Source organism: Trachypithecus francoisi, unplaced genomic scaffold (assembly GCF_009764315.1).
Source record: "Trachypithecus francoisi isolate TF-2019V2 unplaced genomic scaffold, Tfra_2.0 Lachesis_group6, whole genome shotgun sequence".
In the NCBI taxonomy this organism is placed as follows: domain Eukaryota; kingdom Metazoa; phylum Chordata; class Mammalia; order Primates; family Cercopithecidae; genus Trachypithecus; species Trachypithecus francoisi.
Window position 1 is genome coordinate 119,865,213 of NW_022681471.1, and position 13,055 is coordinate 119,878,267.

At 38.9% G+C, this 13,055-nt stretch overlaps 1 protein-coding gene across 1 annotated transcript in view; it reads left to right on the forward strand.

Annotated features, from left to right (window-relative positions):
- Nucleotides 1-13,055, forward strand: part of PIR (pirin) — a 104,185-nt gene that overhangs the window by 22,485 nt on the left and 68,645 nt on the right. The window contains exon 4 of the mRNA XM_033201418.1: nucleotides 12,608-12,764. Within this exon, the coding sequence (XP_033057309.1) occupies nucleotides 12,608-12,764 (157 nt within the window). The remainder of the gene's footprint in view (nucleotides 1-12,607; nucleotides 12,765-13,055) is intronic.

Below are 13,055 nucleotides of genomic sequence, written 5' to 3' on the forward strand. Positions count from 1 at the left end.
GGGAGGGCTTCAGGGAAAATTCGGCCATTTAGTAAGGCCTTAACCAATAAGTAAGATTTGACTCTCTGGATAGTGGAGGTAGAGGTGAAAGGTGCGATATGGGGATATAGTAGAAACAGTGAGTCGTCTAATTGGGCTTACAAATGGGATGTGGAAGGATGGGAGGTGGAGGAGTATTATAGGGTCTAAAATTTTAGGTTGGGCCATTATTGGAGAAGGACTTTAAAGCCCAAGCTTGATCTCTAGCTATGGATGAATGAACAATATTTCACATCCTGAAACTGTCAACTTAACACAATTATGTTAAAATAAAACCATCTTTAGCCTAAAAGTTCTGCTTTTTGTGGAGTGCTGTCTATGTCAGTGGTTCTCAACTGCAGGTGATTTGTCCATCTGGGTCACATGGCAATTTCTACACTTGATCTTAGCCAAAAGCCTGAGAAGCGACTCATTTGGCAATTTCTGTAGTCATTGCTGAGTGTCACAACAGGGGAGTGCTACTGCCATCTAGTGGGTAGAGGCCAGGGATGCTGCCAAACCTCCTGCAGTGCACAGGACAGTTCCCACAGCAAAGAACTAAAGCCTGGTCTGTGTTAACAACGTAAGTCACATGAGGGAGAGTAGAAATTTAACTGAAATATTCTTTGAAAGTAGTCCAAGTAAATTCCCAACAAATTTCCCTATACACCCCACCCACACCACATTGCAATTACAAACAAAAACCATTCTTGTCTTAAAGGCTACATTCCAAGAGTTTTTAAGTAGAAAAATTGAGTGTTGTGGGGGTGGGGGCTGGGGGTACCGGGCAAGGTGGCTCACGCCTGTAATCCCAGCACTTTTGGAGGCCGAGGCGAGTGGCTCACCTGAGGTCAGGAGTTCAAACCAGCCTGGCCAACATGGTGAAACCCCGTCTGTACTAAAAAATACAAGAAGTTAGCTGGGCATGGTGGTGAGCGCCTGTAATCCCAGGAGACTTGCTCAAACCCAGGAGGTGGAGGTTGCAGTGAGCTGAGATCACGCCTTTGTACTCCAACCTGGGCAACAAGAGCTAAACTCTGTCTCAAAAAAAAAAAAAAAAAGAAAGAAAGAAAAAAGAAAAATTGAGGGGGGGAAATGTAATAAAGACTATAAGCCAATCGTTAAAACATTATTTTATGTCATCAAATATAAAATAAAGCTTTTCAAGTGAAACGAGAAATAAGTCCAAAATAAATTTACATAGATCATCATATGATAAAAAGCTTCATGCAAATCGTCCACATTATTAACAAAGCTACTTCAGAGTCATCCAATCAATAGACTCTTAGAATCACAGGCCTGACTACATGGGATTAAACTTGAAGGAAATTTGCCATACAATAGTATTAACTGCTGATTTATGAGAAGCTTCATATGTCGATACATTACCTGTAAGCCTCACAACAACTTTGAAAAGTAAGAATTGTTATCCCCTCATTTTACAGATGAGGAAACTAAGGTTCAGGGAGGTGGTGACTTGCGAAATTCACACAGGCCATACAGAGCAAGATTTGGTGGGCCTATATGATTCCAGGCCCACGTTTGTCCACTCTATTTTGCTACCACTCTTTCTGGAACAAAGTTCCCTTTCTATATATCTGATATTTTCTGAATACTTTGGCACATTCAGATGATTAAAAGATTTTTCATACCATTACAAATGAGATTGTACAGGTGACATAGATCATAAAACTGTGAATAAATGCCCCATACTCCTTCTGCCACTCACTTATTGTGGGACCTATGGTTTCATGGTCCAGGGATCTGAATTTTCCTACCTGTAAGTGCAAAATAGTGTTCTCACTTGTCCTCTGAACTTCTAGTACAATGAGAAAATGGATTAGGTTGATTGTACCTGGCTATTTAAGGACAATCATTTACCTTGCCTCTTATAGCTGCAACACTGTTCATGATGTAGTGGTAACATGATAATAAATTCATGTTTTAGTTGCTTATAACTTACTACAACCTAATTTTTCCCTCTTTCCATATACATTTTCTTCTCACCCCACTTTTTTTCCCCCAAATTTCATCTTTTTAAGAGTCACCTGGGAGGATTCCTCCTCCACAAATTACTCCCCCATTCCTCTGGATTCTTTGTCACAATCAATCTTTCCTCTAGATTCGCTTGTACTTCTCTTTAGCTTTCATTTCTCTTGTCTGCATATTTTAGTGGTTTATCTTCTGCTACAGTGGTAGCTCCCTGAAGGTATGGAAGCAATGACCACTGTGTTCCTTCTAGGTAATTCCTGACTTCCTGTTTCTGAGTTTGTAATGACATTTTATCTTGGGTGGGCCAGAACGAAAGAAAGAAAAAAAAAGGGGAGGGAGGAATGATTAGCAAAGTAGTGGGCTTTTCCTAGAGATAAATTTATTTTATTTAAAAGATTGTTCTTTATTCAGATATTGCTATTCTTCCTTGTTTTGGTCGTTAGAATGGCCTTTCTTTTATAAAATGATGACCATAGTAGATACTTTTTACCTTTCACAATCTGAATTTAAAAGTTGGCACCACCACCCACCATTGAGGAGCACTGTATAAAATACTTCACCAGTACTCTTCACAATTATCAAGCTCATGAAAAACAAGGAAAGAGTGAGAAACTGTCACAGATGGAAGAAACCAAGGAGACATGATGACATGGATCCTGGACCGAAAATGGATATTCATCGAAAAACTGGTGAAAGCCACATAAGTGATATACTTTAGTTAATGGCAATGTATCAATGTTGGTTTCTTAGTCTTGGCAAATGTTCTGAGGTTATGCAATATGTTAATAGCAGGAGAAGTTGGGTGGACTCTCCATACTATCTTTACAATTGCTATGTAAACTTAAAAATTATTCCAAAATTTAACTTTTATTTTTAAAAGACTAAGGAAGGCAAAAGATTGGCATCCCTCTCTCAGACCCCTTTATTATAAAATGTTTTATTGCTTCTTGATGTCCAAAATCCTGGGGCCTGCCTGGGGCCCGATAACATCAAGTATAATGATCACACTCACTAAAAGTTTGAGAAATTATATCTACAGTGAATTGAATCAGGGAATCATAATAATAATGTACCCATAAAAATGTGTCAGCTGCTTAATTAAATATTATAATTAATTTTTAACAAAATATTAAAAGGAAAATTGACATGAGTCTCTCAAACCTATTCCTCTGTAAGACCCCTGTGAGTCCCAAATCTGCCCAAAGTATGTGCAAACAAGTATATTCAGGCACCTCATTCTTAGGTGTCTGCCTTAGTAACTTTTAACTGGAGACTGAGCAGAACTTCCCTCTACGCCACAACGTAGCTGATCCCTTAATGACTAGGTGGCAACCTGCCACAGTGACACACAGTCTTTAAGCAGAGACAACATGCATGTGCTGCAAGACATATTTAGTAATCAGTGGATCTATTGGCAAGACATAGATCTGGTTTGGTGAGGTTTGATTTTAGGAAAAGAATGAGCACGTGTCATTTGTGTCAGCAGAGGGCTCTCTTAAGCAACAGTAGTTCTGACTACCCGTTTTCTCCCTTAGGTACAGAGAACACTTTTGTATGTGGAAATTTGCGTGATCATAGAAGTTAGCAAACCATTCCCTTCAGGCCCCTTCAGTATAACGTGGGAATTAAAACAACGGAAATGAACATCTTGAGCACAGTTTTGCCAGATGTAGGTGGTGCCAGTTAAGAAGTTGGGCTGCTGATTACATGGAGACCCAGGCGTAGCTTGTCTGAAGAGATATCCCAAAACATTTATTCCTGGTCTGGGTTTGAATGAAAAGGGACATTCCTGGTCCTGGGGTTCTAGAAGCAGCTGGAAGTTTCGCAGGGAGTTTGTAATTCAGCTCTCTTGAGTAGTTAGGTTTGGGAATATGATTATCATAGAACCCTGATGTCTGTGTCAGAAATGTTAATCAGAGTGAAAGAAAAAAATAGGTTTGGGAGACTTGAGAATGGGAACAACATAAAAAAAAATAGAGACAAGTAAGTCAGTTGTTCTTCTCTTTGTAGTTAGATGTTAGGTAGAACTCTTTGATATCCACACCAAAGAAGGATTTCATGATCGCCTCGTCTCAGGATCCTGTAGCTTTGGGATCGTCTATAAACCTCCTCCTTTCACTCAGAAATCATGAGGCCTATTTTCAGCTTTGTGTATATTAGCAGTAGAACCCTTTCTTTGCCTGAAATAGTCAGTTTGCCTGAAGCCGTTGAAGTTGGCAAAGTCCTCTTGTTACCTGTGTGAAATCCTCGCAGTTCTGGCTCCTATTGCAATTGTCATGGCATTTCTCCTCTGAAACAAGCCCTGTGCTCCCAGCACGTACATTACTGGCAATATGCCGTCAGCATTTGTGAGGCAGCATGGGGGTGGGGGAGTGAAAGTAGTTTTATTCTCAGGGACAGAAAATGTTGGTTTAGATCCTTGTTCTGCTATTACTAACTGTAACCTTAATCTCATTAAGCCACGATGTTTTCATCAATAATGTATAGGTGATCGCATATTTCCAGGATCAGATGCTTTGTAAATGCTGAAATGCTATGCAAATATAAGATGCTATTCATCCATCCATCCATCTATTGATTGATCAATTCATTCCTTAATTGAACAAATCTTCAGTGCCAGCTGTATGCTAGGCACCATTGTAGCTAAGTTAAAGAAGTAAGTTTAAAAAGTCCCTGCCTTCATGGGGCTTACATTCTCTTAATGAAGATGGACAATACATGAATAACAAATAATTACATAATCTAGTGTCCCATAGTGAAAAAGCTAGGAAGAAGAAACAAACCATGGTAGGAGGATAAAGAATTGGTTGATAAATTAGACCAGATGGGCTGGTTGGAGATGGCCTTTCTTAGGCAGTAACATTTGAACAGAGGCTTGAGTGAAGCGAGGAGGTGAACTGTGAGACTATTGGAGGGGGTGGGGGAACTATTCCAAGAAGCCTGAATGAGGATCCACGAATGGGATCTCTGCCCCACGGAGCTGGGTGGCTGTGCCAACTCTAGAACTTACTCATCACCTGTTATGGGCCAGGTGCTTTGCACACATTACTCACTTACTACTTATCACACTCGGAGACCTCACCTCCCAGGTCTATTCTGTACATGAGGAGACTGAGCCTCCAAGAAGTGAAGGGAGTTCACCCTGCATACCAACCGGGTAAATGGCAAACCCGAGGTTTGCACCAGAGCCACAAAGCCCGAGTAGTTTTTGGGGACAGTGCCACACCTGCAGGGGGCAGAGTGGCGGGAGTCTCTGGAGCACTGGTGCTTCCGCAGGGTAGTGGCAGGGACATGTAAGGCAGGACCTGGTAGAGCTTTAAAATACTTGGGTTTGTCCATTGGCTGAATACTTGAACTGTGTTGGTTATCTTTTCCTTTTTGTTAAAACCACCTTTTGGAACTTGTGAAGGTGCGTATGCGGGGTTGGGATTGGGTGAATCAATTAGTGGGGTGATTTTCCAGGTTTCTACTCAAGTCATGAAAACATTTTTATAAAATAACTTGAGTCCTTAATTGTATGGATTCAAATATCCTTGAAGACCAGTTAGCAGCTTCTATTATGCAATATGTTCCTTGCTGGCATCTCTCATCAGCCATGACCTCAACTCGTGTTTTGTTTTGTTTTTCTCTTTTTCCTACCAAGCCACTAGTAGACAAAAAAAAAAAAAAAAAAAAGCCACTATTTTAAAGCAAATGGAAATGAAAGGAAAACATAGTTTTCCCTATCATATAAACATTTAACGAAGAGGTCTTGCATCTTATTCCCAAACACTGGATGAGGTACTCAGACTCTGCCTTCTAAATACCAGCCAGAAAGAACAAACTATATTCTCTCTTGCTTTGTAATTCTTCAGAATTAATGTATAGCTCCTTGAGGTGCACCTTTCCTAAACTTCACATGGCAAGTGACACTTTTCTTTCATCACTATTGGGTGTTTTGTCCTTCTGCCCCCAAACACAAACACACAAGGAAATAAGAACTGACAAGGAAGCAAAAAATATTTAGTAAAGACCCACGGAAAGAATTAGAAGGGGAAAAGAGGAAGCGGGACCAAGAAGCACATCAAGTGCTTTAAGAAAACACCTGTTTCAGATTACAACTTTCTTACTTAATTACACACATGCAACTCTTGAGTTTAAACATAACACTCACAATTCGTCAGCCACCCACGGCAATTCTCCAGGTGTTTGTGATTATGTAATACCCTAAAAAATCATCTGGATTGTGTCAACTCTCAGAAGTACTGCTTCAGTTTTTTAGAAAATCCTCTGCAGACATTAATTTATATGTAAAGTCTCAGTCTAGCATTTACACTACTTAGCAAAAAAACAAATAAAAGGTTATAATAAGTAAAAGGTCAGTGGTTTCCTTGGTTTCTGATTTTTTTCCCCAAAGACTGAAAGTGTGTTTTTTGCTTTAAGTAGTAAAAGGTAGGCATTTTGTATTCAATAAAACTTCATTGACCAGACTTCTCTAATTCAGATTTTATGATATTTAGGATAGGAGCAACGAGGTTTAATTGTATAACCAGGGAAAGGAACATCCACACTGCAAAAGTAGAGGAAAGGGGGGATAACTGTTTCCTGAATCTTTTTAAAAAAGTGTTGAAATTGCTTCCTAAAATCAAATTTGGAAAAAAAAATCTTGATGTCCACTTAGATTTTCATCCTTAAATGAATCAAACACACCACAATTTACTTTTTAAAGTTGCTTGACATATTTTTAGATGGTTAGCAACCTGAAAGCCCTTAGGCTTGGATAATTGAAAAATATTTGGGGATGGAAAAGAATATGATTTGAAAGGGACTCCTTTGAGAGCCCAAAAGGGAGCTTCAGCCCAAACAGAATGGAGAGTGCCTTTCTCATGCAATTATTTTAATTAAAAATGCATGTGCAGCAGGAAAAGCAAAGCAATTCTAGACACCACCCCTGATAGTTTGGCTGATGGTTTGAAATCTGGAAGCTTTTGTTTGTCTCCTTAAATTTTTAAGCTTTGTATTAGATCCTAAATAGTTTGTTCCTATTCTGACATAAACGCTCTCTGTAAAAAATGCAGGTCTTTCCCACACAGTAGCACATGTTCAGGTCGGAGCTGCATTGTCCTACATGTAATATGGAGTTACTCTTCCGATTCTTCGTGTTTCCTCTTGTGTCTCACTGCCTTTCTATCCAGCCCCAGTTCACCTAAGCAGGGAACAAGATACTCATCAGCATCTATGTAAAATAAACTATACCACTTCCAGTGATTAGTGGCAGCATCTTTGTTTTTTCCAAAATAAAATGTTGCTTTCATTGTATAAAAGCCAATTCATTATTACAGAAAATTCAAACTATCAGAAAAATGGAAAGAAACATCTGAAATTCTACTCTCTGGAGATGACCACTGTTCACACTGTGATGTATGTTCATCCAGGCACCTCCATCCATACTAACACGACTGGATCATTTTATTTAAATGAGTCCATTTAAATACATTGTTTTATTTGTCCCCTTTAAATAGAATTGCTGTTCTGTAACCTGCTTTTTCAATTAAATAATATTTCTTTTTTTTCCGTGTCAATAAATAAAGATCTATATCACTTTTTAACAATTGCATAGGGCCGGGCGCGGTGGCTCAAGCCTGTAATCCCAGCACTTTGGGAGGCCGAGACGGGCGGATCACGAAGTCAGGAGATCGAGACCATCCTGGCTAACACGGTGAAACCCCGTCTCTACTAAAAAAAAAATACAAAAATCTAGCCGGGCGAGGTGGCGGGCCCCTGTAGTCCCAGCTACTCGGGAGGCTGAGGCAGGAGAATGGCGTAAACCCGGGAGACGGAGCTTGCAGTGAGCTGAGATCTGGCCACCGCACTCCAGCCTGGGTGGCAGAGCGAGACTCCGTCTCAAAAAAAAAAAAAAAAAAAAAAAAAAAATCAATTGCATAGTATTCTCTTATATGGCTACACTGTAATTTAGTTGTGTTACTATTAACCTATCATCCAGAATGTCCCTGTCTTTTGCTATTACAGTAATATTACAGAGAATAGAATTGTGCAGAAAATCTTGTATTTTTTTGTCTCCTTAGATTTAAATCTCAGAAGTGTACTATTTGCATTTAAATCCTTCATCTATTTGAAACATGTTTTTGTATGTAGTGGGGGATTACTGTCTTTTTTCATATGGTCATTTGTTCCAACATCATTCACTGGGAAATACATCCTTTCCTCACTGATTTAAAATTGCTACTCTCATATAATAATTTCGCATACAAATGGGTCTCTTCTATCCCTGTGCCAATGTCGCATTGTTGCCATTACTATAGCAAGCTCCCAGATGGGGGTTTTAGACTTCAAACCTAGAACCTCTTATTTTTGTAGCCATCTGCCTATGGCCTGCTGGGGTAAAGGCCCTGCCTAGGCTATTCTGTTCACAGTATACCTCAATGATATTGTTCTGCAGGATGAAACGTGGAGAGTCCTGGTGTCAGCCAGCCCTGATTTGCACTGTATTACGTGCTCTATAAATATTTTGATTCAAGAACTGGCATCCAGTAAAGTTAGCTCAGGAAGAGGTGAGTTTACTATAAATCTGCAATATAAAACGTCAACAACATGACAGTAGCAAGGCTTTTATTGCTTTTAGTTGAGGTATTAGGAGGCATAATAAATACTAACTTGTTCTCCCAGCCTGAATTCTCAACCAGTTGAGAAGATAAAGGAGTAAGAAAGATGGCAGACAAAAATACCTTTATTTCGGATAAAGCTGATATTGGAGAAGGTAACTTATATCTGCGGGCAGGTAGGCTTCTGAATACTGCACCTGGAAATAAGGCAGACTTACTCAGATCTCACCAGCTGTCCTAGACCCCTGTTGGCTACCACCACAGGTGCTAGTCACTCTCACGGAGACCAAGAGAGAAAGAGGGCACTTGCTTTCTGTGGGTGGGCTCACTGTTAAGAGGAGGAAGAGAGGAGGGGGCTTGGCTCTACAAACTCAATTTCTACTTTCAAATCTACCAGTCCTACTTACTGTATATCTTCCTCATGAGAATATAAGCTTTCATGAAGACAATTACTGTATCTGTCTTCTCCACTTTTTTATCTCCCAACACAGTACCTACAACATTATAGGACTTCAGTGAGCATTTGTTCAATGAATGTTGTTGGTGCACTTACCTTCTCAATATATTATTTTAAAGTTATTGTATCATAGCTTTTATATATTTGAATGGATATGTTATGATTATGTCAAATATACAAATGTGTAGGCAGAATAATAACCATTGCTGTTTAGGATTTTTTAAAACAACCTTTTGAATTTTCATATAAAAAAAGACTAGTTAGGTCTACTTTTTATGCCTTAGGATAAAGCAAAAACATAGACTACAAAAACAATCTGGCTTTGACATATTTGATGAGTGCTTGTATAGAGGAGGAAATAACAATTTTGTTTGTGTAAAACAGCAATATCTGATGTATATGCTGAGAACCTCATAAATATTTTCTCTTCTCTTGCCTCCTGGGCATTTTTTGTTTTTCTTTCTTCTTTAAATCTTATAATATTTCCACTCTGTTGTTTATTTTGGATTTAGGGATTTGTTGGTAAAAAGCATTGCTTATTCTTTTTAAGTACTGATTTAAATTGGTTTATTTGGTTGAATATATTTGAGTGAAAATTAGGTCTGGCTACATAATTACAAATATGTTGGGATTTTAGTCAGAGGTTACATTTTCTGGTTCACTCATTTAATAATAGTTAATAAAATTTTGAAGTAAAGTGTCCAAGATTAAGAAGGATAAACACATTAAGTTTTAAAGAAAACATTGAGATAGCTAATATACAAAAATTCATCCAGTAATGATAATGTAAATGTTAGAACTTGTCGCCCTTAAGCTTAAGTTGGGGAGCCACACGTGTTTTGCAGATAAACATGGTTTTGCACATGCCTTTCAGAACTGTTTAGGCTGATTGGTATTTCTTGAAGGAGTTGCAGATAAATTTCCCAAATGCATACAAAATGGATGTTGAATCCAAATAGATTATACTAAAACAGCCCATGTCCTGACACACAACATTTTACGCTTTAAGTGCTAAATTATATATTTCAGATAACAATGTTACCATGTTCCCGAGATAATTTTAAGTTCTTGCGAATTATTTGGTATCTTTTAATCTTTATTTGCTAGAGTATCACAATAGCCTTAAAATGAGAAGTTTAGAGTTGCTTGATTTTTCCCTTTAGTAGAATAATGAAATAAGAAGGGTTTAATTTTCTTCTGCTTTTTAGAGTTGATGCGATTCTTGTTCTACCAAAAGGTACTGTGATTGCAGAAAGTCCTGGGAAGGTTTTTCTATGTACACAAAATGCCTACCATAGTTGACTACTGCTTTTCAAATTCATTCTATCTAATCTGTGCTATCAAATGGAATTCTCTGTAAAGATGGAAATGTTCTATAATCTGCACTATCCAATATGATAGCCATTAGCCGGATGGGGCTTTTGAGCACCCAAAATGTGGCAGGTGCACCTGAGGTGCTGAATTTTAAATTAAATTAATTTTTTTTTGTTTTTGTTTTTGTTTTGTTTTGTTTTGAGATGAAGTCTCACTCTTGTTGCTCAGGCTGGAGTGCAATGGTGCAGTCTTGGCTCACTGCAACCTCTGCCTCCCGAGTTGAAGTGATTCTCCTGCCTCAGCCTCCCCAGTAGCTGGGATTACAGGCGCCTGCCACCACACCCGTCTAATTTTTTTGTAGTTTTAGTAGAGATGGGGTTTCACCGTGTTATCCAGGCTGGTCTTGAACTCCTGACCTCAGGCGATCAGCCCATCTTGGCCTCCCAAAGTGCTGGAATTACAGGCGTGAACCACCACACCCAGCCAATTTATTTAATTTTAATTAATTAAATTTAAATAGCTACGTGTTGCTAGTGGCTACTCTATTGGGCAGCATAGAATTTCTTTTCACTTTTAGATTTAGTATAGACATGTCCCTGGAAAAGTTGACTTTAATTTATGAATTCATTTAACGTATTTTAGAAACATTTATTGAGCACCTAGCGAGTTTGTGTGCTTGGTGTCAGAAATACGTTTCCTTTGGATTTCCTGAGGCAGCTTTTTGGCGAAGGTGTGGAGACCTCACGTATGTCATCCCACACACCTGTGTGAACAAGCCTTGGTAACAGGGACCCTGCTGGTTCAACAGGAGCTGTCTCTCTTTCACCCTGATCTCCAGGGCCCACCATGCCAGGGCCATCATCTGCTGGGCTGAAGAGGTGAGTGGCGGCTCTTTTCACTCAGCTGTGAGCTCTGGCAGGCTCAGGGATGCATCTGCCAGGAGGAAGGGGCACCTAGGTGAAATTCTCTCAAAGACATTTTATGGCTAATGTGGCCCGGTCACAGAGATTCTTTCTCTCAGTTTACTCCACTTAGTTGCTCCTGACACTTTTCTCAACAAATTTTCTGTGGAAAAAGCAAACACATCTTCACAGCTACCCAATACCTACTTTTTCTTTTTCCTTTTTTTCGAGCTTTATTGAGGTATGGTTGACAAATAAAAATTGTTTATATTCAAGGTGTACAATGTGATGATATGTATACAGTGTGGAATGATTACCACAATCAAGCTAAGGTATCCATTACCTCACATGGTTACCTATTTTTATGGTGAGAGCACAGAAGTATACTCTCTTAGGAAATTTAAGTGTACAATACTTACTATTAATTCTAGTCACTATGCTGTGATTTAGGTCTTCAGAACATATTCATCTTGTCACCGCAAGTTTGTACCCTTTAATCAACATCTTCCCATGTTCCTACGTCCTGACCCCTGGTAGCTATCCTTCTACTCTGTTTATGTGAGATCATGCGGTATTTGTCCCTCTGTGTCTAGCTTATTTCACTTAGCATAATATCCTCCAGGTTCATCCGTGCTGCTGAAAATTGCAACATTTCCTTCTTTTTTAAGGCTTAATAGCATTCCATTGTGTATATAATCACATTATCTATTTATTGGTCAACAGATACTCTAGTTATTTCCATATCTTGGCTATTACGAATAATGCTGCAATGAACATGGGAGTATAAAATAACTCTTTGAGATAGTGATTTTATTTTGTTTGGATATATACCCAGGATGAGATTGCTGTGTTGCTAGGAATTCTATTTTTCATCTTTTGAAGAACCTCCATATTCTTTTCTATAATGTCTATACTAATTTACCATCCCACCAGCAATGTATAAGGATTCCCTTTTCTCCACACCCTCACCAACACTTGTTTTCTTTTGACTTTTTGTTAACAGCTGTCCTAACAGATGTGAGATAACGTCTCATTGTAGCTTTCATTTGCATTTTTCTGATGATGTTGACTGCCTTTTCATATACCTGTTGGCCATTTGTATGTCTTCCTTGGAAAAGTGTCTATTCAAGTCATTTGCCTATTTTTTTTTTAAATGAAAGGCAACTCACAGAATGGGAGAAAATGTTTGCAACCATATATCCAATAGGGATTAAGTTCCAAAATATACAAGGAACTCATACAAGTCAGTGGGAATAATTAAATAATAACCCAATTTAAAAATAGGCAAAGGGTCTACTTTTTTTCCTGTTTGTTTTTCAAAGGTATCCTACCTCCTGGAAGGGGGCAGCATGGCCCATGAAGACTTCTGTGGACACACTGGTCAAATGAACCAGGAGATTTGCAGGTATGGCCAAGGACAAGGAATTGCTGGTGGTTTAGTAGTTTTTGGGTGCACATGCTTGATCCTGCCCACTTCCAGTATATTCACCCTTTCCACACTCTCTCTATTATATTCTTGACTTCTCCCTTTCTACAGATTCTTTTACTCAGCCTGGAAACCACACAGGTCTCTTATATTCTTCTTTCACACTTTCCTTGACCCCTCAATCACTTTTTAGTTCCCACCTAGTCTTTTTCTTACATTTCTCAGATGTTAGACCTAAAACCATAAAAACCCTAGAAGAAAACCTAGGTTATACCATTCAAGACATAGGCATGGGCAAGGACTTCATGTCTAAACACCCAAAGCAACGGCAAACCAAAGCCAAA